Here is a 27,496-nt window from a genome sequence, read left to right as displayed (position 1 = left end):
CAAACCTCTGAATTTATACCAAAAGTATACTCTGCGTCCTTGAATTAGCCTAAAATTATATACGACATGTTATAGTTTGGTTATGGTTTTTGGTAAATTATTTTCAATTCAATTGAAAGTCCGCCCCTGTGCCATCTACATTCATTTTCCTAAATTATTTGCTGCCATCTGTACATGGATTCTTAAACCAATTACTTTGCATTATCTATGGACAGAAAACTGAACTACTCTTAGTTCAATGTCCGTTTTCTAGATGTCGCTATATGGTCAAAGTCCAGATTATTATTTTATCTTTCAAATTAATTGACCAAATTGGAAGTAATTGATAGAATGAATTACAACTGAATGTAATTATTTGATTGACCTAGAATAAACAGGTAGAATTCTGATTTGATTTAATGCAATCAAGTTTCAAATATGGTGGATGCGCTGTCCTCTTACAGCCAAAAATATTTCGTTATCTTGTTATCTCAAATAACAAGAATCTAAAGTAAATAATCAAGGAAAGTAAGATTACTGGTAAGAAATTCCATTTCAGATGAGATATATTTATCATTTTCATTCTAATGTGACCTAGTTATCATTTCATTTGCCAAACAGTAGATGAATTAAGGTACATATACCAAGAAACACAATTGATTACTGTATTCTTCTAAAACTCTCATTAATTTTTTATCGTTGAATTAGTTAAAGTGGGAACCTCAATAACTAACTGATCTGAGGTTCACAATAACAATGCTATAGGAATAAGTAAATATAACGTTACTTGAATACACAACGTAAGAAATTACTAGCTCCAACTGACAAGGAAAATCCAATCATAATATTCTAGTAAATATTTAACTACTATCGATCCTTGATAACAAAATTTAACAATGAATAGTCTTCATGATATCAAGATTCAGGTTAATTCAATTGACAAATTGACCATCGAATATAGAGTCATCGATGTTTCTTCCCACATTCTTAATTAATTTGCTCGTGCTTTTCCGTAGCTGTCACATCATTCGTAAGTCAAGTCAGCAACGTTTAGTTGTCATGGCGGATGTTTTTACTTGAATAGTGCTGTTTTTTGAAGTTTTTCAATATTTCACCAACATTTCGTAAAATACAGCCGTGTGCAGCTAGTATGAATGTAAGTCTAAAAGTTGTGTGTTGCTTCGATAACATCTTTCTTGCTGAAGTAGCTATATTCAGGAATTTAAAGGGATCAATGACCATTTTCCATGGGTGGGTTGACTTTTAGACCAAGAAATTAACATGTAAAATTGTGATTTTGTTTGTGTATTCTACCTGTGATATGCAACTATTGGAATTGGAATACTTCGTAGATGTTCAGCAACGTTTTAAGAAATCAACAAATTCTGTTTATGGTTGGAAATGCGGAAAAGATCGTAAATATGCAATTTAGGAGTGGCTCAATAAACCCTTTTTGTGTATAAATAATAATGTTTTGCAATAGTGTAGCACCTTCAATTTAATTTTTGATCTAAGGCAGTTCTATGAAAATTCGTAGTTTTATTGCTTTGGAAAGTTATTTGTTTATTCTGTCCATAGTATCACATGAAAACTTGAATAAACAAAATAAGTTCGGATTTGGTTTTGAAATTTATGGGAATAATCTTGATTAAATATCCCTTTTTTCTGTTTGAAATATTTTCCGAGAAATATTCAATTTACTACTTTCATTCATCAATTATTCTGATCAGGTATATCGAACTTCATTTGACAGAATAAAGTGAAATTCCTCTTAATTTATGATTGAATTTTTTTTTGAACTTGAAAACATTCAAATTCACTTTGTGTGATAACATACTCGGACAAACTGTCATGGTTAGCTGATCTATAGCTGAACTAATTATTTTTTAAACAATATGTGTCCTATTTCAATCGCCTAATTAAACACAGAAATTAAATCTGATAACCACTAGAATTATTTGATCAGCTGATGCTCTCTACAAAGAATGAACAAGTAACAACAGATGGATGTTCATTGATCTCAGTACCATTTCAATTAGGCTTTTCATTTTTTTCAGATACCAAAAACAATACGATTCAATTTGAAAAAAGTTTTGGTTTACCCCCCACAAGTCATTGTTTGAAATCAACTGATCATGACATATTATTAGACGTCTATTTGAACAGTGATGAACATCTATGATGATTTATTTTAGGGAAAACCTATTTCTATTATTAACTTATTCCAACAGAGAAAAGGGTGTTAAAAAAGATACATCAATACAATTCTGCTTGCGTTCTTTTGTGTCACCGGAAACGTTTAGATTAGTAGATCATTTGAGAGACGTTATTACATTTCATTTGGAAATTCCAACAAGAATTACCAGTATGCGTAAGAAAACTAAATTACTTAATGCTGTTGATGAATGAGCAATATTAAAAATGTGTTCGAATTCATAAATTTCGATAAAGTAATTACAAATAAATATACGCAACTCTGATTATATTGCCCAAAGTGAGAAAATTTATTGGGCTCTAAGGAAATAGATTCATTCATCTTCCTGCCTAGATATAAATGCCCCTGTTGGTTCTATTTCCCTGGAAAGTTGTAAATAACGCTGTCCTAACTTAACATAACCTACTTAGAAAAGTAATTAGTCCTGTCGTTGAGAACAGATCTGACCTAATTTACCTAACTTCAGACAAGTAGATGCTTCTTGTTGCCGAGAATGCGGCTTACTTTGATATTGTTTCGTGGTTGCTTTTAACCATTCTTTCAGAATTTAAGAAGGACAATTCCCTGCCTTTCTTTTGGCTCTTTCCAGGAAATTTTGAAAATATCATTTTTGATTTACAATTTCGGAAACGTTCGAAAAAATGAAACACTCTGAAATGTTCACAGTTTGCGTTTTTGATCAATAAAAATTTGTCTATCCATCTGTTTTCTTATGAATTTCAGTATAAAAATCAGTTGTTATCCCTCATTGATTCTTTTAACTTGATAATACGATCTATACGTTTCGAAGGCAATAAATAAGGAATCGAATCTTGAAAAAATTCATACCTTACAGAAATTGATTACTCATTAGATATGTTTTGCTATATGATTGTGCTAAATGAAATGTTTTTTACCGTAAAATCTTAGCGTGATTTTTTTTTTTAATTTTATAAGTGGCTTTTCATTGAAACATTGGTTTTGGAATATTCCAGGAGGGGATAATTAGCCTTTGTGGCAATTTTTTTTTTTTGATATTGCAAAAGTAAGATAAGTAATTATTCATGTTAATTTAATTATGAATCATTAACGAAATGTTGTTATGTTAGTTATCAGACTTCCGTCTGTTTGTATTCCTATTTGATATATAATTATACTAAATTAACCTTATATAAATCGTGTATACAGTAAGGAACGAATTATCTAGTGAAAACCTATCTTCTCAGCAAAATCATTAGAGGGGTCAACATTTATTTCAATATTTTCAGGGTAATGAAACTGTAATCACATAGATGATGTCATTTATAGATATTGAATTTGGTTCATGAATTTCGAAGGCTAAAAATCTTGTAATCAAATTTCAAACAAAATAGTTTGAAAACTCTGCTACATACAAAATTTGAACACATGTGAAGGTTATTCTGAATTATTTACCACAAAGTACTATTTATAACGACTTTATAAGTTTGTAACGCTTGCAGCACGTCCAGAAATCCCAGGTTCAAACCCTTGAATAACCAAAACAATTTTTTAACTATCATATTTTTGGTTGATGTATCAGATTGGCAATGAAAGTTAATTTTTTTTACAGTATGCCATCTTGTGATGTTCACACTGACCAATCGAAACAAATTTAGATGATGGACGCACAAAGCAACCACGGATCAACAGGACATCTTCCTCCTGCAAGCGGGATTGGTGGGGGGATGCATCACTCCTTTTCAACACCTGTTGGGGTGGATGGTGGAGGTAGCCGAACACCGCCTCCAACTCCAAAAAGAGGGGGTAAAATGCTGGCAATAAGGATTCAAATGTTGGATGACACCGTGACAATCTTCCAAATTCAGGTAGAAAATCGGTTGCTATACCGCATTGATCCTCTAGTTAAGAACAAGATAATATGTGAAATTTCAAGTCTAAAAATTCCACTGATTTCATTGTCACACTATTTATATTTTCAACATTGTTTTGTCTGCAGTAGACTGTATTTCGTTTTTTTTTTTTTAGGCCAAAGCAATAGGAAAAGTACTATTTGATCAAGTTTGCAAACAACTACATCTTTTGGAGGCTGATTATTTTGGATTAGAATATGCGGATACTGCAGGAACAAGGGTAAGTCAATTTTGCTGAAAATATTAATGACTAGTGCGCCTAACTAGCTAGCAACTTGGTTTTTGTTGAGGTGGCACAATTTATTTCGAAACTATGTATGTAATCTTAATGGATTTACATTGAATTCTGAGGTAAACCAGTTTAGATTACCGAAATACTACAATTTCATATTAAATTTATCCTTTTGAATACAGAACTACCCTTTCTGGGACTTAACGTCTGTCAAATTGACATTAACCTATATTACTTGACATTGATTGTCAAAGTCCCATAACCTTTCAAAAATTACCTATCCTGACCTTTACTGTCAAATATTGTTACATGATCTGAGTCAGTCATGATGATTTCTGGAATTGTTAGAATTTCCGAAAGAGTCTTACCTCTTAAACTGTTTACTTATCTTCAGTTATTCTTTTGGAAACTTTTCCGATCTCTGAGGATATTTGAGACGGATACAAATCTAACTAATCAAAGAACGTAAAAATGAGTCCAGTCTGATATTAGATATTTGTTTCTTGTCGCTAAGTTAACGCAACTGTCCTCTATAATCATGCGGAGTTTGACATTCATCTGTCATTTCGTTAATGGTACTTTATTTTGCCAGTTTATGCCAAGTATGTTTCACAATTTTCAGAATATAGGTATTCAGTAATACAATAATGAATAAATTACATTTTTTATTCCAGTACTGGCTCGACCTACAGAAACCTCTCTCTCGTCAATTGGGCCTGTCACTAGTCGACCCCCTTCTCTACTTTTGTGTCAAATTTTACACTCCCGATCCAGGACAGCTCGAGGAGGAGTTCACCCGTTATCTGTTTTGTCTTCAAGTCAAAAGGGACCTGGCTCAAGGCGTGATGCAATGTAACGAAAACACGGCAGCTCTGATGGCTAGTTATATTGTACAGGCCGAATGTGGGGATTTTGTCACTGAGGACTATCCGGATCACACATACTTGTCCACGTTCAAGTTCATTCCATCGCAAGATCACGACATCGAGAGAAGGATCATGGAAAACCACAAAAAACATGCGTAAGTTTATTTTTATATGAATTGAAAGTATCCACTTTTTATATACTCAGTAAAATCTTTCAAATAGTTAGGTTATATTAGGTTAGGACCTACCTAGGAGCCATATTGTTTCTAGGTTTTCTAGGCTAATATTTATGTTGTTTCAGAGGCCAGTCGCCTGCAGAAGCTGACCTGAATCTTCTGGAAACGGCAAGAAGATGTGAATTTTATGGGATTAAAATGCATCCAGCGAAAGATCACGAGAACATAGCTCTCAATCTAGCTGTAGCACATATGGGCATTTTAGTATTTCAGAACTACACCAAAATCAATACGTTTTCATGGGCTAAGATTAGGAAAATATCGTTCAAAAGAAAAAGGTTTCTCATCAAATTACACCCTGAAGGATATGTGAGTATACAATTGTTCCTTCAAAAGCTAAAAAAATCTGCTGTTAAAAAAAAAATTTGGTCTTGCTGACGTTCTTATAATATTTGATTTTTAGGGTTTTTACAAAGATGCTGTTGAGTTCCTTTTCGAAGGGAGGAATGAATGTAAAAATTTCTGGAAAAAATGCGTTGAAAATCATGGATTCTTCAGATGTTCATCAGTTAAAAATGTATCACGACATAAAACAAGGGTTTTATCACGAGGAAGTTCATTTAGGTATAGTTGAATAGAAAAAATTCACTGTTTAGGTTTTCTGGTCTTTTGAACTATGTACTTTACAAATATTTTTGCAGGTATAGCGGCAAAACTCAGAAGCAGATCATTGAATTCGTCAGAGACAACTACGTAAAAAGACAGGCATTCCAAAGGTGAGTTGAAAACCACTCTTCTATCACTCAGTTGAAAAACCCATTTGAAAAGCCTTACAAACATGATAATCCCTTGTAGATAAAAATCATTTAGTTCTTTGAAGCTTCCTCTCACTTGTGTTTTATGATTATAACGACTTTGTGTTGAAGGTTCGGACTGATTATTTCATGAATAAATTTATGGATGGTATGGAAAGCAATACCTTCTTTAGTTTCAAAAAAAGGTATTAGTTTATTTCAGTTGTCAACTGTCAATAACGCCCTTAGTTGAAATTATTTCACTACAGGAGCGGGTTAGTTTGACATATGACAGCCGTGACCTTGAGTATTCCGATTTTGGATTCAAGCAGATCATTTCTAACATTTTATATTGCATGTACTCCTAATATAACCTGAAATATTTTCTTCTCAAGGTCAAACTATATTAAGGACAATTGCTTGCATGTTTTTTCGCACATCTGTCTCATAAGCTGCTCTTCATTTGTGCCGTTTCATGAAATAATTAGTCTGGATCCATTTTGAAAGCATGTTAAAATATAGATCGTTGGGGTCGTAAAAAATTGGAATCTTTGGAAAAAACAATGGAAGGAGGAAGGGATACATTAAATTTTATGTTTCTGGAGTGTCGTTTCTGTATTTGGAGCCAAATATTTTTCTATAATGTGCACTGCATGACTAAATGTGCGAACATAAATGTTTATCTCTCTTGTTTTTCTTGTTTTCTGTTATTTAGTGATAATTAATTTTAATCGCAATGTTGTACAGCAACAGCCGAGACTTCGAAGTGATTTTTCCTTAATAATTTCAATTCGTTCAAGAATTCCTTCATTTTTCAACATTTGTTCGATCCATCTCAAGTGCATGGCGAAGTTCACAGAAAAAAATCAACGAATAGCAAATTGATTGACAAAACTTGGAAGTAACTGTTAATTACTTGATAAATTCGTTAAACAAAGTGAAAATCAAACAAAAATTGAATTAAAATTTTTTTCCAAAAACGAAAAAAATATACTAATTAGTGAATTATTGCACCCCACTTTTGGTTTCACTCTGCCCCACTCCTCACAACATTTCATTATTTGTTCCCTTCATAAAGTGTAAATTAGTAAACAGTTAACCGAAAAACTAAAGTTACTAACAAAAAAAATTGTTGGGCCGTATTATACTTCATCAGATCCTTCCTCCTTCATTCCATTGACCTCTACAACAACCAGAATATAGAAACGACGTTCAATTTTTTCGTTTATTTATAGAGATTATAACAACACTTGATACTCGAATACGATCAGAATGGTATCCGAAAAGTTTGTCTCACTCCTCTTTCCTTTGTTTAGGTCGGCTTCCTTTCGACATTCAAGCGCTCATTCTAGTGCTACCAATATGCACTCCAACACAGTGGGCAACAGCATTTCAGCACATCCACTGTTGCCACTTGGCGATACCAACTTGAGCGGTAGGTATTTTTTTTTCTGCATGTTTTATAATCATGATTTATACCTATACTTATAATGAAGCAGTAGAAACCGATGTGTCTGTGCATTCCATAAATTCATAAAAAATTAGCGTGAAAGATAAGAAAATATAACAAAATAAAAATACATTTGAAAAAAAAAATTGTGTCGATGCATGCTAATCTCCGAAAACACCGACTTTATATTCACTCAAAATTTCAACAAAAAATAACAGATTTTTTTTTTAAATTAGCCTCTGCGCGAAAAGCTATCTTATACGTCACAGCATCCATCGGGATAAAAATGCAACAAAATGTTCATATCAATTCACACAATATGAAATAATTCAAGTTGTCTGTGGCCTTGATACCAATCTTGAAAGCCGAAATAACTCTAGTTCACTGGACTTACACAGATAGAAATACACTGGAATCCAGTAAACAAGAGTGTGGTCACTTCAACTTTCAAATTCACATCGTACTGTATTTTTGACCTAACTCGCATTTACCACTTTCCAACCACAAAATAGTGGTAGGCATGTGGTGAGTAGTTCAATACCCACTACCTTCCAGCCACAAAATTGTGGTTCCACAGACCAACCACAATTTTGTGGTTGGAGAGTGGTTATAATTGAACTACTCACCACATGCCTACCACAATTTTGTGGTTGGAAAGTGGTACAACCCGGTTTTTCCTGCCTTACTAAGACCGCGCGCGTTTTCCAGTGGAAGCAGCCAAACTCTCAGCATCTCTGGGCTCGACGGGATGGTCAGCAGCGGCAGCGGACCACCCGGCTTCTCCGACGACGAGGTCAGCCTATCGCCAACGCGGCACACCTACGACCTGGAATACGGAATACACAACAACACCCAGCAGCCGTGCGCCCCAAGCGGCAACCGTCGAACGCACAGAAACTCGGCCACCTGTACCTCCGAAGACGACGAGCTCGCAATCATCTCCTCAGACGACGCGATCGCCATCTCCGGAGACTTTGCCGATCACCAGGCCTACGCAAAGTGTCCCGGATACAGACGATCGCAAGAAAACAGGTTGGTTGATTCGATTTTTTCTATAGGGTACTTAGATCGGGTTAGATGTGGGGTTGATTGGCTGGAATGCAGTTTTCCAGAAGTGCGTCTGGTTTGATCTTTTGTTCTACAGCCAAGGCAGTTCCCAAGAATATCTTCTACCATATTGGTATACCTGACAAGCCTTGACTATCTCTTTGTGAAGATTTTTTCTTAGGCTGGATGGTTTTGGATATTTCCACAGTATGTGTGCAGCGTGCAGCTGTTTCCATGTCCGAGTTGCAGTGTCTGCAAATTTCATCTGCCAACAAGCCTATGCAGTACAGAAGGTTCTTAGTGCCCCTAGTAGTCTCAGAATAATCAATCTCAGCTTATGGCAGCTTCTTAGTGTAGACCAAAGAAAATTCCCAGAGTTCTCAGAATTTATTCCTCCAGAAGGATCTTAGTCCAGAGGTTCCATTGCCGAATTGGGGCCTTGCAGAGTTCTTTTCCTAGTCCACAAAAGGTTCTTTGATGTCCTTTTTGCAAGTTCATCCTCTTCATTGTCTTCAATGCCATTGTGTCCTGGCATCTATAGCAGAGTCACTTTGTTGCCTCTAGACAAATGTTCTCCAAGCATGCAGAGAAGGGTTTGGGTTCAGCAATTGTTACCCTTGATGTGATTCTTGCAAGTTGCTAGACTTGTTCATTGCCAGAGTTACTTTGGTGTCTCTACTTTTGTGGTATTGAGACACTCCCAGATCAGCAAAAAGTTTGCACATATATTAGGATGAAGGGTCAGGAAATGCTTAAGAACTTGAAATCAGATAGCCAAAGCTCTTCGCTGACTTGGGAGAGCCTCAACATTATAAAATATCAGTCTACAGGCAACATAGTGACTCTGCTATGATGCCAGATCATGGTGGTATTGAAGGTAATGAATAAGCTGATGAACTTCCATCATCAAGGTGTTTCAACCGCTACTGGATAGCAGTAGAATTTTGTTAGATCAAATTGATCTAGCTAATCCTCTCCTACATTTAACCCAATATAGTCATTGATTGTTTTCTTCTTCGAAAATAACAGTATAGTTGTAGTGGGTGTTATTTGTCTTATTGGCATTCGACTACAATTTATATTGACTGATGTTTCCAGGAGTTTCGGATGTCCACAGACCGCCGTACAACAACTTCCACCCAGACGATCTCGAAGCAGCTGTTCGCAAGACAGAAACAGGTATCAGTCAAATATCCGTCAATGCTATCAAGATGCCCTGTAATAACCTTGTCAAGTCCGAGGGTTCCCTCGACCAAACCGCTATGTTCCCCCACCAATGTATTTCGCAAACTCAATCTCACAACGATGTCGATAGAAGGAAGAGTTCCGCTCACGTTTACAACGCTCAAAACGGCACAGAACACACTTGCGCATCGGTCAACAGATCCAGGCGGCTCGTTCAGAGAAGCGCCAGCTGTAAGGATCTGTACGATTACAGTTTCGAAGAGACCGGTCAGGCTAAGCGTAGGGTTAAGAGTAAGCAATCGCATGTTATAGAGTCCGAACGCAAGTTGGAGTCGCCGATCACTCGGTATGACGACCACAAGTTGGTGTATTCGACTATTTCGCGCGAGAATAACCTGGAGATCCACCAGGATATCATTATGACGGACCAGAAGGTTTACTCGAGTAGTTATCCCGGTACCACTTCCTACTCTCAGGAATCCATGGAAGACCCTGGGAATTACGATTTGAAGGATTCCCAAGAGGATCTTTCTCATGATAGTTACGAGCTGTTGCAGAAATCTGATGATGACTATGACGAGATGAAAATGAGAAGGATTAAAAATGCTAGGAGTTGCTCTTTGGATTCCGGCAACTATCTTTACTCTGACACGGACTCTGACGGTATGGGGCAACTGAAGTGCAAGAGTAGTTCGGATGTGCAGATTTTCATGACCGAAGATCCCAGGGATTTCCCTAGAGAGAAAATTCCCCGGAAATCAGATGGGAGTTACTATAAAACCTTCAAGCAGAATTCCAGACAATCCAGTTTGGAATCCAAGAGCGATTACTACGAGTCTAAAACTGTCAAATCGGGAAAGGAAAGAGGTAGCTCAGTGTCTAGAACGTCAAGCCAGGAATCCAAGAACGATTACGATATGAAGAAGACTATCAAACGCAACGAGAGTGGCGACTCTCGAACTTCTAGCTTTGAGTCCCACAGCGAGTACTTTGACGCTGCCTCCACTAAATCTGATGACAAATCCAAACACGATTATGACAGAAAAATTGTTTTCGAACGTAATTACGGTGTGCAAAAACCTAAAGCTATAGAGAACGGAATCGTCCTTCCAGTAATTCCGTGCAACGTAGAACCGGATCAAATCATCTGCAAGAGTCAGAGTTCGGAGTCTAGCATGACGCCCAGCCAGACTACGGTAACGCCCAAGTCCAAAACCACGCACATTTGGCCCGAGAATATTCGGGGAATGTCGACTGAAATAATGGATTGGAACTGCTCCAAGCCTAGTACGGACAAATCCACGGATTCTGAGAGTAACATCTTCAGTTTCGACGAGGATAAAATCCAGTCCATTCGAAAAAGCGACAACGCTTGTAGGGTTGTTCCCGACTTAGATTTGCTCCAGACTAGTAGAAGATTCCAGGATGTTTTCGTCGAGATTGAGCCTCGTAAATGTAGAGATCCTCTTCAGCTGCATCAACCTATCGAACGTACCAAATCTGATCCGAATTCGTTAGCTAGACAAAGACCTAACTCCGGTACCAGGAGATTGCTTCTGATGCACCAAAAGTCCATCGACTTAACACCTGCTGAGTCAAGTGATGATGAGTATCTTTACAAACAAATACCAAGTGCTCCACCTATAATGAAGTGTCGTGGTTCCCACTTCGAGATGCCTTCAGCTGAGTTCGGTCATTTCGACATCCTCAAACGAGAAATCGAAGGGCAGAAGATCAAGTTCGAAGTACCGAAAGAACAGTTCGAGGAGTTTGGGGTTAAGACACAATCGGATTTCATGAACTTACCGCCGAAGTCTAACGAAATACCTTACATGTTACATAAGAGGCACATAATCAACGCAGCTGCAGACAACGTTGAAGTGATAAAGACGCCAACAAAAGTTATCGACGAACCTTTAGAAACCAGGCAGAAAAGTCCGATTAAAATAGATTCCGAATCTTCTTTCTTATTCACTCAAAACATAGACTTATCAAAAATTGATCCAGTCACTTTGGAACTCGATAAAAACGAAATGCCTATCCAGCATTTATCCAGTCCTAAAAGAGACATAACACATATAGATCCCGTTCTCTTGGAAACCCTCAACTCTAAACTGAGTCAGATTGAAAGCGATTCCCCTAACAGTTCGAAAACTGAAAGTGCAAAACCGCAATTAAAATTCACCGTGCAAAAAGAAGAACTAACAGAAAAGAAAGAAATTGAAGTAAGGATCGAAGAACCTAGCAAAACAGAATTGAAAGAAGAATTGAAAAAAACTGTGATCAAAGATAAACTGAAACCTTCCTGCAAACCTAAAAGGATAATCAAACCGAGAATGCAACCGAATAAAGGAAAAGTTCACAAAATGAATAAGACTAAAGTTAGAATAACATCGTTTAGTTCTGACGATGAATCATTGGATTCTGATGATGTTTTCGGTAGTGCCGAAGCGACTCCTACTAGAATAGAGTTCTCACCGCCTCAAATGAGGAAGGAGATGGAATCCATACTTAAATTTGAGTCGGAGAGAAAATATTTGCAGTATACCATGTCTTCGACCGAAGTTGAAGGATCTCCCCCACAGACAAGAAAAAAGACTGAAAAGATCGAAAAGAACGGGTTGGAAGCAACAGCAACGGAACTCAGAAGAATCTCTGAGAGATCCATTTCAATTCCAAGCTCTGAAGAAGATTTCAACATCAAAACTTCTGATATGCAAACAGTATTTGTTGACGCCACTGATGTTTTAACAACTGTAAACGAATCTGACGACAAGTCTTTGGACGAAGACACTAAAGACCATACACTGGTGGAAGATTCCGACGATATAATAAAAAGAGACAAACTTTTATTGCAATCGGAGATAGAAAACGATATCAAAAACCTTCAAGTGCCTCCTCGTACAACCATCACAGAAATAATATCGCCATCGTTGCAAAAGAAATGTCAAAGTCCTCTTCTCTTTGCTCATGCCAGGCTCAACTTATCGGAAGGTTCTGCTTTCTCGATGCTGCAGAAACAGCAGGCAACAGAATCACCTCTTTCTGGTCGTAGAGCTATAAGCTTGGACGCACCTGTGATCCCTATTAGTAAACTTCCACCATTGAATGCGTTTTCAAGCAAAGATGACACAGTTGAAGAAGACGATCAAGCTATGGGTTTCGACGCAGGGTATTCTTCCAATGAGCCACAACCTGAAAAATTGTACTCACAAGAAGACAAGATTATAGACGAAAGTGAAGAGAAGGAGAATTCACCAATGTTGATAGTTCCAGAGAAATCTACAAAAGCAGACAGGGATCAAACTGTTCCGGATGTACCTAAGGCTGGCAAGTCTCAGAAGATTGGGGTTAGTACCAAATCTTTGAGCAAAGTGAGGCCTAAAACAACGACGACGCCAAAAACGTCCAAAGAGGATATGCATAAGGCAAAGTCTAAACCAGCTCTTCCCGTTAGAACTACCTCAAAACAAATCAACACAAAATCCAAGCCTCCTATTACAAAACCTTCTGAGTCAACGCAGGTAAAACCAAATATTACACCTACCTTGGCCGAGACAAAGAAAAGTTTAATATCAGACACTTCATTGAGTTTACCTGAAGTTAAAAGAACAAAGAGCCAAGAGACAGAGCCGGTGAAGAGACAGCTACCAAAAGATCGTCCAAAATCTTTGGAGAAACTGGATATCAAGAGAATGTCCAGTAAGGAAAGATCAAAGTCACAAGAAGAAGGAGTAACAGATATATCCAAACGAAGAGAGAAGCAACAAATATTATACGAGACTGCAATAAAACAAACGAAATCGTTGAAGAGTCCTGTCAAAGATGTGTTACCAGTTTTTCCACAAGTTGAAGAAACGGTGCGTGAAAGGCATGGAAAATTAGAAATAAGCATAAATACAATCGATAACACGGCGGTTCCTATCGAAGAAGCCATAATCATAACCAAATCGCCTAAAAAGTTAGATAAGAAGATTGATAAGTTCACCAAAAGCTTAGAACTCAATTTGACAGATAACGAAGCCGATAATGTCAAAATTCAGAGGTTAGGAAAAAGTTTAGATTTAGATGACAGACCCAGAACCAGTACTGATTCAGAATTTGATTTCAACGTGAACCATGATGGTGCCGATCTCGATGAAGATAAGAAAGATGTAGAAGAAGTGGATAAAATTGTGTTGGAGGGTACTAGTTTGGATGTATGGTTATCAATGGATGAGAAGAATAAGGAAAAACATGAGAAATTAGCGAATATAACGGTCATTCAAGCAGGTAATTTTTTTCAGAAGGATATCTTTGAAAAACCGCCGGATATTGCTAAAGTTGAAAACGTCGGTTCTTCTGATTCTCAAGTTGTGGCTAGATGCGTCACAGAAGATCCTGCAGCTTCCTCTAAAGTATCAGACATGGAACTCAACGAAGCCTGTGCTGTCATCGGTGATTTCGACAAGAATGGAATTGAGAGAAGAACAATCAATATTGATACAAAGCCTGATTTGGTTAAAGATCTGATTATAAGGAAAAACAGTAATGAATCGTTAACTGAAGTCAGTGACATAAGGCATGAAATGCAAGAAATCGACAAAAACACCTTATCTGTTAAACGAACTTCTAAAGAAGCTCTTCTCAATTTGAGTATTGAAAGGAGTAGATCTGAAGATACAGCTTCTTGGTTGACTATGGAGTGCGATGAATTTGTGGGGACAGAATCATCTTTCGATCTTGAAAATGAATCGCCTGACAAAGTAAAACCGAACAAAATGGATATGGTTGAGAAAGAGAGAGATACGTTACAGGTAAAGTCGTTAAAAATGGATTTTTTGAAGAGGAACTCTGATCAATCCAGATCGAGTGATACTACTGGTAGCTGGACAAGTGGAGAGAAAGAACTGAGCCCAAATAACGCCAAAGATGACGAGTCCAGTCTAAGTTGCTCGATGGGTAGAGTTGTTGGACTTAGCCAACCAGAATTATTCTCCAGACCTGAAAAAACATCACCGGATGGACCAAGAAGTCCGAGGAGCCCAAGAAGTCCAAGGATGTCTGTCCTAGGCAGGACTTTCACGATAGATGAAGATTTCCAAAAAGAGGAAAAATCTAGTTCGGACGAAGCTTATGAAATACCTAGAGATCTGCCACCAACTCAAGACAACACCTTGGATTTGGCAATAAAGGTTAGGAAACCTTACCCGTTCGAACAGAAGTGGTCGAATGATTCTGAGTTGTCCCAAAAGTTACATCGGAAGCTTTCGAAAAGGTTGTCATCAGGAGATAAAGGAAGTTTGTCGTCTATCGACGACTCTTACTTGGAGTTGAACAAGAAATGCAGAGGAAACGGACACAGATCTCTAAATTCGATTGAAAAGTTGTCTACGGAATCCAGAACATCGTTAGATACTGAATCAAGCTCTGGTAGTTTGGGAGCTGCTACCAGGTTACAAAAGTTGGAAGACATACCAAGGGAGTTAAGTTCAACCTGGAAACCATTTCCATTGGACAGTTCTGGTTCTGAAAGCTTTGACGATGGTCTCTTACCACCAGACCAAGATATGGACTACAAAGGAGACTTCTTGTGTAGGGATAACTCAGTCAATTTTATACAAAGTGAAGATGTATGCAAATCAGAAGATTTAACACCAACTCCAGACGATACTGATATACCAGAAGACCTAGCCAACTTTGCGAATAACTATAGAAATTTCGCTTCGAACATACAGGAAGCTGTTAGTATGAACTTGCAGGGTATATCTGGCCAAACCGGATTCCTATCCAGGACTCTGTCGAGGATCTCCGAAAGGAGTACCAACTCGGAAAAGTCAAGTTTGGAGGACGAATCGACTAAGGCGAGCACCGGAAGTGGCAGTATGAACGACGAATCCATGGATCTCAGCAACCGTCCTGGTAGTTTCAGTTCTGAGTCTCCAAGTAACGCTGCGCAACATTCTGAGAAGTCTAAAAAACGAAACTCTGAAGATAAAAAAGCGGTGGTACCAAAGTGCGAGTTCGAACAAATGCCGCACATCAGTAACTTATTACAAAGACAAATATCGGACGACCGAAGGACCTCTGCTGAAATGGCAGAGTTGTCAATGGACGACATCGAGATTATAACCTCAGAAAGAGGATTGAAACTGCGCAGGCAAGGCTCTGACGATACAATCATAGACGAGGAATGTTTCGAGACTGAATACAGGGAAGAAAAACACGGATCCAGTAGCCAAGAAAGTGAGGAGTGGCCTTTACCAGATATTCCAGGAGAAGCCCAGAAGAAATTGATGGCTCTGCACGAAGTTCCCAGTTCAGACACCTCCCAACAAACCACGCAACTCTGCCAGACAACCAGGCAGATAATTCCCAAAACCTTCGGATTAAGAGCCTCCTTTTCCTTGAAGAGTCAAGATTCCGAACAGTGGCCAAGTCCGCCTAGCAGCGTAACAGAACCATTAGAGGGTAAGGTAGAAACCTACTACGTTACGCCACCCGAAGAACCATGCAGAGTTACCGTGGACTCCCTTTCCAACGTGAGCACGCAGGAAGGATCGAATTCTGATAACGAGAACAAAACTATCGACATGGAAACTGAGAAGACGCATACGTACGAAAACGTGGCTACTGAACAGATCAGCGGGAGCTTGTCGGAGAGTTTGAGTGCTGAAATAAGCGGTGTTAAAATTGTACTTCCGAATAAATCTGGTACGTCGGGAGAGTCTAACTCTGACGATGATAATAACATATCGAATTTGAACGACGACGTTTTTGTGGACGCCATGGAAGGGCACTCCAGGCATGAATTGAGGCCTCCTACGGTGTTGAGGAGGAGCACCACTTCGGACGAGTCTTCCCACTCGGGAAGGAGGGAACACAAGAAGGGTTCTTATTCGGATGAAGATTGTACCAGCTCGATGGGTACCAATCTTGAGGATGGAACTGTTAGGTTCGCCTTGAAACCCACGAAATGCACACATAGTTCCCACTCAGAAGACACCTCTATAGCTTTAAGTTTCTCCGAATGGTCCAACAGTACCAACACTGTAAAATTCCAAAATTTATCAAGCAACAGCGGCACCACCAAGAGCAGTTCTGGTTTAAAGAGCGAGGAGAATTCCTTGACCGACATGGCGCAATCTATCTCAGAATGGTCGAGCAGTAATAGCAACGCGCTGAAGGTGCAAAGCTCGAATTTACAATTTCAAAAAATAAGTACTGACAGTACTTTGACAGATCGGATACCCTCGTTGTCAGAGAAGTCTGGATCAGATTCGAAAAATCTAGCCAGCCAATCTACGACCTTGGGGTTCAAGGAGAACCTAACTGATAACGTGGAGCTCATATCGAATGAAGGGTATATAAATCTACCGATTGGATTGAGAGGTTTCGATGCTAAGATTTTTTCCAAATCTACGGAAAGGCCTGTTAAAATTCCGATGTTGTCTGATACCGAAAAATCCAGTAGTTCTGAGCACAAAACAGTGCACAGTCAGAGATACGACAAAGATAAACCGGTGAATTTTCAGATGTATCAAGCGAAAAGTATGGAAAGTGGTAAAGATCCCAAAACTATATTGAAATTGTCAAAGTGCTCGCCTTATTACTCTAGTAGTCTTAGTTCTGAATCTACGCCATTGGCTAGTACAAGCCCTGTGGCTCTAAACAAAACGGCTACGGTGCCTCTGACTAGAACCCATCGAAAACCTATCTCCAAATGTTTATTTCAAGCAAAGAGCCCACCGAGCGAAAACGACTCTACTAGTTCCTTAGAATCGCCCAAATGTAAAACAGACAGAGACCGAAGAGGTTATAGAAGAAGAAGACAGGCGCAAACCCAAAGAAAACCCAAGTTGGACAAAGAATACTACAGTGTAGACGAATACATCTACGTTGAACACGATAGCAATTGTGAAGAGTACAATGAATATGTTAGAAATAGAAATATGGAAGAGATGGCCTCTAGATTCCAGTACGAAAACGTCTTTTCTCAAGATCAACGTCAACGTATACGTTATAGTGAGGTGTTAGAGGAAGGTTATTATCCTGATGGTGACTCGCAAAGTGGTTCGGACATCTTTAGAATGGAAAAGGAGGAAGACGAGAAGTTTGAGGTGGCAGAAACCTTTGATCTTAGTCTGATACCCCCACCCTTATTGGAGGACGATTTTGAAGATGAGCACCAGAATGTTTGACCTGAAGGGTAATCAGAAAAATGCATTAATTTTCTCAAGCACATTTTGGTGTCAACTGGTATTGAAGTGGTGATTTTTTTTGTAGTGGAATCGAAAACAGCTGTCTAATTTGGTCCATCAAGGATATAAAGCTGAAATGATGACTCTCATCGTTAACTACTTGAATTTTAGGTTTTTCCGCCACAAGGACTCTCTGAAAACAAATTAAGTGAAGAAAGAGAACTCTAAAAACACAAAGAAACATAGGGAAATTTAAACTGATCTCAAATTGCGACAATCTCCCTTATAAATGCATTCTCAGAATCCTTTATGTAGCTCAGCAGCTTAAATCAAAATAATTACAGATAAGTGAAAGTGGTCATGCTCAAATATAGCTAACCTTACTACCTCCTTTGTTTAGTTAAGACACTCGGCTTCGCATACAGGGTTGAAGGTCATTTATTTGACCTTGGTGTCAAATTTTTAGCAACTGCACTTCTGTTGACGTTGCAAATTTTATGGCTCATATAACCTTAAAATTTTTGACATTCGGAAAACTGACGTAGGGTAATATTGCTCCAATCTTTTTTAGATAAATGTTGACATTTTTTTAGAATTCGAAATATAATTGAACAATCTGATTCTTTCCAATTACTACTATCACAAATCAGTAGTGGAGAACTAATTATAGAAGATTTAATAATTGGATTGATGAATATTTTACGAATTACATAAATTGTGTGAATTGTCATAAATTTACGGATATTGCATGGCAAAAACAAATTATACTCTAAGTGCAAAAGAATTGTGGATAAACGCGTGCCAAAAATATCTTGTTGGAAGCTCAATATTGAATTTTACCCTTAATGGTCGAGCGAACAATTTCGTATTTGTAAAATGACAATGAGATTGAGTTTGCATTGTTTCGAATTGTAAATTCATAAGATATAACTGAGATATACTGTTCAACTTAATTATAGGGATAATAAGCCATGTGCAATGGTGTTTTGTTCTGTTGATGAAGGAGCATTTTCAGTTCTTTTAGGTCATCCCCAAAGACTGATTGTAAATATATACATATAAGTATATACAAAAGATAGTTCTAATAGCTATTTCTTCGATTCTCATCATCGGCAATTGTAATCGATATAATAGTGCACATTTATTAGTGAGTAAATCCAAGTGAATATAAACATTTTTTGGAATTCTTCTGGTGAAGTGAAGTGATTCCAGATAATTTATTTGCTATGGATTAATCAGAATTGAATAGCTTTCCATTTTTTAACAATTCGAATTGTTTTCGAATCACAGTATTATAAACATGTATAAAGTATTAGGAATGTTTACGAATTCGTCAAGATCCATAATTTTCTTTGTTAGTAATTTTTGAACCTTATACGCCAATCTCGTAATCGATAATTCCAACTCCAAGTTGTTCTACGAAAAATAATGTTTTATATGATCTCCCATCTCACTGGGCGATACTGATGATATTTGAGTCAAATCAAGGTACATAATAAACAAGTTTAAATGATTTTCCCTAATCTCTCAATATGCCTTTCAGTGACGAATCTACATTTTGGTTGACTGAATAAAATTGAATTTTCCCTTTTAACTCGAACACTGTATTGGATATCGAGAGATTGTGGACAAAATTCTCTGTAGATTGTTGAAACTCGAAACAATTGAATACTGCACAAACTAACTTTAGATCTTTCAAGTCGTTCTTTGAACCTTCAATAAGAAAACACAAAAGACCAATTTCTTTATATTGAGTTAGGTTCATATAATAATATATCTGTATTGTTCGACTTCAAAAGAACTAGATAAAAGGTATTTACTATTACCTACGATTCAACATGACAATTGCAAACTTTTCTTGCATAATTACTATCACTTTTTGTACTCTAAATGTCCAAGTGTGTGTTTATAAATATTCAATTTACATTCGAGGTAGGTGCCAAATTTTTAATCATTTCGTGTGTTGTTATTCTATTGTTATCGTTCAAATTTGATCTCATTTCTCTAGTCAAATGTATGCTGGACATCATACCACTATTTCTGGATAATTTCAGAAATTATATTCTGAGTTAATAGAAGTTTTTTACTTCTAGTTGTTTTGGAAGCAAAATATGAAATAGAAATAGGATTTCCAGTTAATATGAAATTAATTTTTTTCCAAGTGAAAGTGGCAAGACTGCACCATGAAAAACTATCATCAAGCTTTAACAAATGTAGAATTTTAGAATGATTATTTTGATGTCCAACATTGGATATGTTTCAAGGATCTCAATAGTTGCCAAAAGCTGAACTTTTCCAAAAACCAAAACTTCATCAGATGTATAGATATCTTTACTCTCATCGGAACGAAAATAGTCCGGCCTAGGATTCTTATGTCAATATAATAATTCATGGAACGTTGATGATAATGTTTTATCCATTATCACAAAAAATTCGTGATTTATAGGTTTAGAATATGATGAATATATTTTTCTGTGGAGTTTGTTGATGGTTCTTCCTAAACTTTCACCACTGTTCTTAAATATAAATAAGTTATATCACCAAATTAGGCCATAACTTTTTCTCAAAAAAAATCCCATTTCTTTTGATATCGATATTTCATCTAAAAACAATCTTGGAATTTGTGATAGAATTGAGGGAAATCATGGTAGATCAAAAAAAAATCAAATTATCAGTAGTGCATGTTGATTTCCTCAATCTCGTTAGATTTCATCAAAACTAATCAATAAAAGCCGTATAAAGAACGATCTTCCAATCAGTGCCAATATTTTCTTCATTTTAAACGTTCTATTTGATAGTATATTTGTTACTTCTTAGATTTTATATACTAGTTGCAGAATTTTAATTATTTGGAGAAACCCTCACAATTATTGATACAAAGTGTTGATTTCTAAATTTGTAAATATGGTATATGTGTTATTTCTTATAACTTTATTGAAAAGCTTCATACGAGGACAAATAAACGAAATTGAATTTATCTGTAACTATACAACACAATTATTACAAAATATTTTTACTATTTATAATTCCTCTAATTTATAACATGGGTGGATGTAATCTTCATTTCCGAGACCTATAAGATCTTTGTTGTTTGTTGAGTCAATTAATTGAATGTTGTTGAACGTGGTATTAGTTCGAATAATTCGATTTGTTTTTATTTATGATGTTAGCATTGTTGGTGATTTTTCTAGTGTAAGCAATACTCATTGAAATATTGACCATATGTAAGGCATTACATTCGAATTCAAACTGAATAAAATTTGCTTATTTATGATAGTTTTCATGCATTCATCCTTTTGAAAATATCCAAAGTGTATTTTCAATGGATTTAGGTGAGATAATTGTTGCATGCATGTTGTGATATATTTTTTTTGGTTTCTTCATTCGAATGTCGACCTTTGAAACTGTTCGTACTATATACAAACAATTAAAGAGAAAAAATTCTCGAATTTGATTTTTTTTATATGTAGATAGGCTATAACGTTAATCTTCCATTCTTTACATTTTTTTTATGTTTATTCCTTGAACATTTTTCATTTTCCTTAGAATATAAGCTAATTATTATTTTAATTTTATCGATAATAATCAAATACTGGATCGATCAATTATCTTTTAATTTCAGATGATCACCAAATGGAGTCTCCGAGCGCTCCTGACAAAAGAAATGGCAGAAATATTTCCCAACTGAATAACAATCTAGTCTACCTCACTTCGACACCGAACAATCGAGTCTCCGATGATAAAGTATCCAACCTATCCCTGAATTCGACAAATGGCCATTGTGATATGGAAAAGGTGGACAATTTGAGTCCCATCAGGAATTTCACGGATGAACAATTGATGAACAGCTTGAATGCCAACAGAGATATCAGCAGCTTCACCACTACGATAATCGCAGACATCGAGGGAGATGTAAAGAAAAAACACAAATTCGTAGAGAAAGGATATTACATGGCCAAGGAAATTTATATGACCGAAATCACTTACAAGAAGGACTTGGATGTCATCAATGTGGTGAGTTCATTGAAATTTGAAGGCGAATTTAGTACCATTCTGAAATTATTAGCTATTTTAAAATATCGCGCCTAAAAAACACAGAATGCAGAAATACACTTCTATAGAAAAGTCTATTTATCTATTCTGTGGCCCAATTTGACGTTGACATAGAGTATTATTATTCATTCTTTCTCGCTTGTTAGGCTCAACCTTTGGTTATGTACCCACTCACGAATTTGTTGGATTTCTCCTAATTTTCCCACATGTATTACATATAATTCACACTCGCATTCATCTTTATGTCTACATACAATTTTTATTTTTTCTCAAAGACTTGAAAAACCACTAAACAACCATGCCCCTCACCGGGATTTGAACCCGGGCCTTCGGTGCCGCAGTCAAGGACTCTGTCGACTACGCCACCGTGGCGGCACATTAGAGTATTATTACTCTGAGGGCGTTGCATAGATTATACTCTGTGATTATGATTAACCACAAAATAGAAAAGTTTTATACTGTGGTCCAATTTTACTTTGATAACATAAATTATGACAAAAATAGGAAAATATACTTCTGTAATCTGTGGTCCAATTTTATTCTGTGAATTATGAAGATTAACTAGATAGTGGTTATGGTAAATATTCCTTCCCCTTCTAACTGAATATTTACCTCTGCAAATCCTTGTTTGTAAGTTCAAGGATTATTTGAGAATTACATACTTAATGTGTTATGAGCAGAAAAGGTGTCCTGAAGATGTAACTCAAATTTCAAGTGATTACCAGATTTTTAAACCTTTATATCCTTCCTTATATTTATCCCTTTTACATTTCAGTGGTTCAGGAATGATGTTGGCAAATTAGAAATTGAAGAATGTGAATCACTTTTAACCTTGATACAGCCTTTGGCAGAGGCTCATGGTCAACTTCTCAAAGATTTAGAACACAGAATTCATGGTTGGGATGGCAAAGGTGGTTGGAAATCTTCACAAGGAAGAATTGCAGACGTTCTGCTGGCACATCTACCACCTCTAATACCGGTAAACCAAAATTATGAACTTTCTACCCAACATTCTTCCAATATAGGTTTATGAGAAACCAAAAGAAATGTCAACCTGAATTTCTGATTTCTCTTTTTAGTTTTCCAAAAAAAAAAACCAGAATTTTTTATGAATGAAATGTGACAATGTGTTTAATTTCCAGCTTTATCAGGAATATATGGATGAACACATCAATGTTTTAGAACATTTGGATGCTGCTTTCAAACAAAACCAAAAATTCGAGCAAATGTACAGGGATTTTGAAACACAAAAAGTGTGTTATTTACCTTTCACCACATTCGTACTAAGACCTCTGCATCGTTTGATTCAGTATCGATCTCTAATAAATCGTAAGTGTACAAATTTAGTTTTTTTTTTAAGGTTTTAAGTCTGGTGTTGATTTTAGGGCTGTTGAAATATTATGGTCCAAACCATCCCGATCGAAGCGATTGTTTGACTGTTGCCAACTGTTTAAAAGCAATTATAGATCCAGTACCTGAGATTCTCGAAGAATCTGAGAATATTTCGTCCTTATGCGAGCTACAAAAAGATGTGATTGGATTCGACAATATTTATCAGTCGGGCAGGAAGTTTATAAGACAAGGATGTTTACTGAAACATTCGAAAAAGGGTTACCAACAAAGAATGTTCTTCTTGGTAAGGTAGGACCCGTAGTTTTTATAACGAATATACTGAGCTAGTGTTTTCAGTTTTCTGATATTCTACTTTATACGTCTCGCTGTCAAGCAACACTGCAATTCAAAGTGCACGGTCACATGCCACTCAGAGGCGTGCTGATAGAAGAACCTGAAGGAGAACTGTCCAACTTTGGATTCATCATTTACGGTGAGTTCATCTATGGTTTAAACATTGTGAAAAAGTTGATTGATTATTATTATTATTGTTGATTATGTTACAATTTGGAAAATAATCTCTTAGGAGGAAGTAGATCTTTAATCGTTGCTGCAAACTCTCAGGATGATAAACAGAGATGGAAAATGGATCTCAAGACAGCTATTCAAGAAGCTAAAGACAATAGTGATACGAAAACAACATATCTCAGTTTGAAACGTTATAGTGAGTACCATTTTCAATACACTCGTTGATTTGAATTGGAATTTTCTCAATTTCACAACTATTTATATAGCTTTTACTTTTGTCACTAGAAAACTTTTTATGAAGTATTCACGTCTTTTTTTTTATGTTATTTTGTTTTTTTTTTTATCTTCGTTTTGACTGTTATTTTTTTTTTTAGGTTCATCTGATGAGTTATTAGATCAATGTGGTAATGATGTAGGCACTCAAACCAAATCAACAGCCCAAAGAAGTAGTTCAACTGTACATGTCTGCTGGCATCGTAGTACCAGTACAGGAATGAGAGATAAACTTCTAGTAGTTGAAGTGAGTGCTGCTTTCAAATTCATCCCTCAAAATTCTCTTGATATCTGCTCTAATCAAACTTCAATTTTAATAAACACATTATTCTTTATTTTTCAGAATCAATTATCGGGTTTCCTGCTGAGAAAATTCAAAAGCAGTAACGGTTGGCAGAAACTTTGGGTGGTTTTCACCAATTTCTGCCTGTTCTTCTACAAGGGCTGTTTCGACGAATATCCCCTCGCTTCTTTGCCACTTTTAGGTTATACGATCGGGCTGCCGACGACGGAAGATGCCATCTATAAGGATTTCGTTTTCAAGCTACAATACAAAAATCACGTGTACTTCTTCAGATCAGAATCGGAATACACTTTCAAAAGGTCAGTATGAAAATTTGAAAAATTGTCTGAATGTGTCGAATCCGCTCAATGGTTTCGGAGTTCATCTGAGATACTATTTTCTGAATAACTCAAAGAATATGACTTTTATGAAATCAAAACTCAGAATTCACATTGTAAAATGATAACGGGCAAACGGAAAGAATTCTTCAAAAACAAAATACAAAATTTAAACAATTTTTGGCGAAGTTTGATATCTCAGAAGTTATTTGCTACAATTTTATGTCAACAAGCAAGGTATCGAAAAAATTAATTTTACAAAAATTAAGCCTCATCGTTTGTTACGAATAGCCCGCTATCTGGGTATCTGTCATTTTTTGACATTTGACAAGTAAAAACTAAGCCATTACTTAGGGTATGGTCCGTATATCACCTTCGTTACCATGGTTAGTAAGTTAGTGGTCCGTATATGTGAAATTCCTAAAAAACCGGTGACTATTTCCTCAAACTTCGGTGAGTTATCTGCCACCAGAGCAACCGTACTTTTATTCTGGTTAGGTTCGGTAACCACGCCCACTCGGCTTGGCAGTTGTCATTTTAATTTTCAGATTATTGTTTATGGGCATTTTCCATAACATCTAACACTCAAAAACTTCATTATTTTAATTATGAAACAAATACCCTTCAGAGTCATTAAGAACTATTAGTTATTTACAAATTGAAAGAGATTAACCATTTATAACCTACAAAATTTAGTTGACCATTGACAAATGTCAAGTGGTCCGTATATACGAAACAGGTTACCTGAAACATCGAAAACCACTAGTAACCGTTCTGAAATTCTCGGCGATATACGGACCCAATATAACTACAATGTACTTTCAATTAAATCAAAATGGTTATTAAAAAACCAATTTTCGAAGAATTTGAAGAAAACACAATATAACTAAGTAAAGGGTGTTTTTTTTTTAGAGCTATAGAACTTTAAATTGCAATAAAACAACGATGGATTATTCGATTGACATGAATTTTATTTATCCGCAAGATAATCTTGTGGCATTACATTTTAAATATGATTTCTGGCATATGACCGCCACGGCTGGCTCGGATGTAGTCCAATCTGGACGTCCAATTTTCGATGACTTTTTCCAACATTTGTGGCCGTATATCGGCAATAACACGGCGAATGTTGTCTTCCAAATGGTCAAGGGTTTGTGGCTTATCCGCATAGACCAATGACTTTACATAGCCCCACAGAAAGTAGTCTAGCGGTGTTAAATCCCAAGATCTTGGAGGCCAGTTCACAGGTCCAAAACGTGAAATTAGGCGGTCACCAAACGTGTCTTTCAATAAATCGATTGTGGCACGAGCTGTGTGACATGTTGCGCCGTCTTGTTGGAACGACAGCTCCTGGACATCATGGTTGTTCAATTCAGGAATGAAAAAGTTAATAATCATGGCTCTATACCGATCACCATTGACTGTAACGTTCTGGCCATAATCGTTTTTGAAGAAGTACGGACCAATGATTCCACCAGCCCATAAAGCGCACCAAACAGTCAGTTTTTCTGGATGTAACGGTGGTTCGACATACACTTGAGGATTAGCTTCACTGCGGCAGTTTTGTTTGTTGACGTAGCCATTCAACCAGAAGTGCGCTTTATCGCTAAACATAATAAAATGGACTTAGTGCGCGATACGTATTCCGCACAGAACCATTATTTTCGAAATAAAATTGCACTATTTGCAAGCGTTGTTCAAGCGTGATTCTATTCATGATGAATTACCAAACCAAACTGAGAATAAATCACTTGACAGCAGTTAAATCGGTCGCCATCTTGAACAGTAATGCCAACTTAAAGTTATATACCTCGAAAAAAAACACCCGTTATAACGATCTAAAATATTGACAAAACTCGGTAACAATTGAAAAATATAGAAGACACATCTGAAACATGTCCGTCCCTGTGTTGGTGTGAAAAGTGTGTTGACCTATTGTGAAATATTTTCAGATGGATGGAAGTTATCAGTAACATTACTGAGAATGGACACAAAAACAAATACACTCAGGATGAGGATTGTATAGAAATTTCGCCAGAAATATGATATTGCATCAAATCATTTCATTTTTAATTAATTTAAACATATTTTAATATTTAAACTGACCTTCTGGATCGACATGCTTATCATTAAATCATTTTGGGAGGCAGCAATTTTACAAACTATGCATTTCAACCAAGAAGTGCGTACTTCGGGTGTCATTATCAGAGTATTATAATTGTATCATATTCAGTATTAATGAAGGTTAAAGACTGTTAAACTCATTCCTGCATGCAATTTATAAGTGCCTTATTTCACTTTGCATTTTATTATATCAATTGATACTGGCAGCTACTACTTAAAAACATTTTAAACTTTCATTGAATTTTTAGCTGTATATTTGGGAAAACAATATGAAATTATCTATGTGCATATAATTATAACAAAGGGTTATTTTTCATACTATGAATTTTATATAAATGTTATTTAATTATTTATAAGAACTCAAGAATAAAAAGATTCATCAATAGTTTTTCATCACATTCGATACCATTGAATGAATCCCTATTCCTTCAAAATTCTCCTTCCAAATCAAAAGTGAACCCCTTTCGAAATTTTTATAATTGATGGAAAATATCAGTTGAATATCACTGTTGAATCAATTAAGAAATTGAATTTTTTTAGAAAGAAAAGTTGTGCAAGAAGCGAATTCAG

At 36.4% G+C, this 27,496-nt stretch overlaps 2 protein-coding genes across 2 annotated transcripts; both read left to right on the top strand.

Moving 5' to 3' along the window:
• Positions 1-978: 978 nt before the first annotated feature.
• Positions 979-20,713, top strand: LOC123678860. Its single transcript, XM_045616113.1, has 10 exons — positions 979-1,135; positions 3,765-4,020; positions 4,181-4,285; positions 4,972-5,318; positions 5,465-5,708; positions 5,803-5,963; positions 6,041-6,115; positions 7,450-7,568; positions 8,292-8,615; positions 9,729-20,713. Exons 2-10 carry the CDS (start codon positions 3,814-3,816, stop codon positions 17,993-17,995), a joined length of 9,849 nt encoding a protein of 3,282 aa, XP_045472069.1. The 5' UTR covers positions 979-1,135; positions 3,765-3,813; the 3' UTR covers positions 17,996-20,713.
• Positions 20,714-21,317: 604 nt separating this feature from the next.
• Positions 21,318-26,848, top strand: LOC123677729 (FERM, ARHGEF and pleckstrin domain-containing protein 2-like). The gene is made up of 10 exons (XM_045614419.1): positions 21,318-21,327; positions 21,618-22,009; positions 22,824-23,027; positions 23,191-23,377; positions 23,434-23,684; positions 23,738-23,873; positions 23,967-24,104; positions 24,283-24,428; positions 24,525-24,784; positions 26,755-26,848. Exons 1-10 carry the CDS (start codon positions 21,318-21,320, stop codon positions 26,846-26,848), a joined length of 1,818 nt encoding a protein of 605 aa, XP_045470375.1.
• Positions 26,849-27,496: the final 648 nt, after the last annotated feature.

The sequence above is a fragment of the Harmonia axyridis genome, chromosome 4 (assembly GCF_914767665.1).
Source record: "Harmonia axyridis chromosome 4, icHarAxyr1.1, whole genome shotgun sequence".
NCBI lineage: Eukaryota > Metazoa > Arthropoda > Insecta > Coleoptera > Coccinellidae > Harmonia > Harmonia axyridis.
This window is presented reverse-complemented; position numbering and strand designations above follow the sequence as displayed.

Bases quoted from the DNA above. Each gene is read 5' to 3' on its own strand.
- LOC123678860 (XM_045616113.1), top strand. From the start codon at position 3,814: ATGGACGCACAAAGCAACCACGGATCAACAGGACATCTTCCTCCTGCA. The intron at 5,964-6,040 runs GTATAGTTGAAT...ATATTTTTGCAG, and splicing joins TCACGAGGAAGTTCATTTAG to GTATAGCGGCAAAACTCAGA. The intron at 6,116-7,449 runs GTGAGTTGAAAA...TCCTTTGTTTAG, and splicing joins AAAAGACAGGCATTCCAAAG to GTCGGCTTCCTTTCGACATT.
- LOC123677729 (XM_045614419.1), top strand. The intron at 22,010-22,823 runs GTGAGTTCATTG...TTTACATTTCAG, and splicing joins ACTTGGATGTCATCAATGTG to TGGTTCAGGAATGATGTTGG. The intron at 23,874-23,966 runs GTGAGTTCATCT...ATAATCTCTTAG, and splicing joins CTTTGGATTCATCATTTACG to GAGGAAGTAGATCTTTAATC.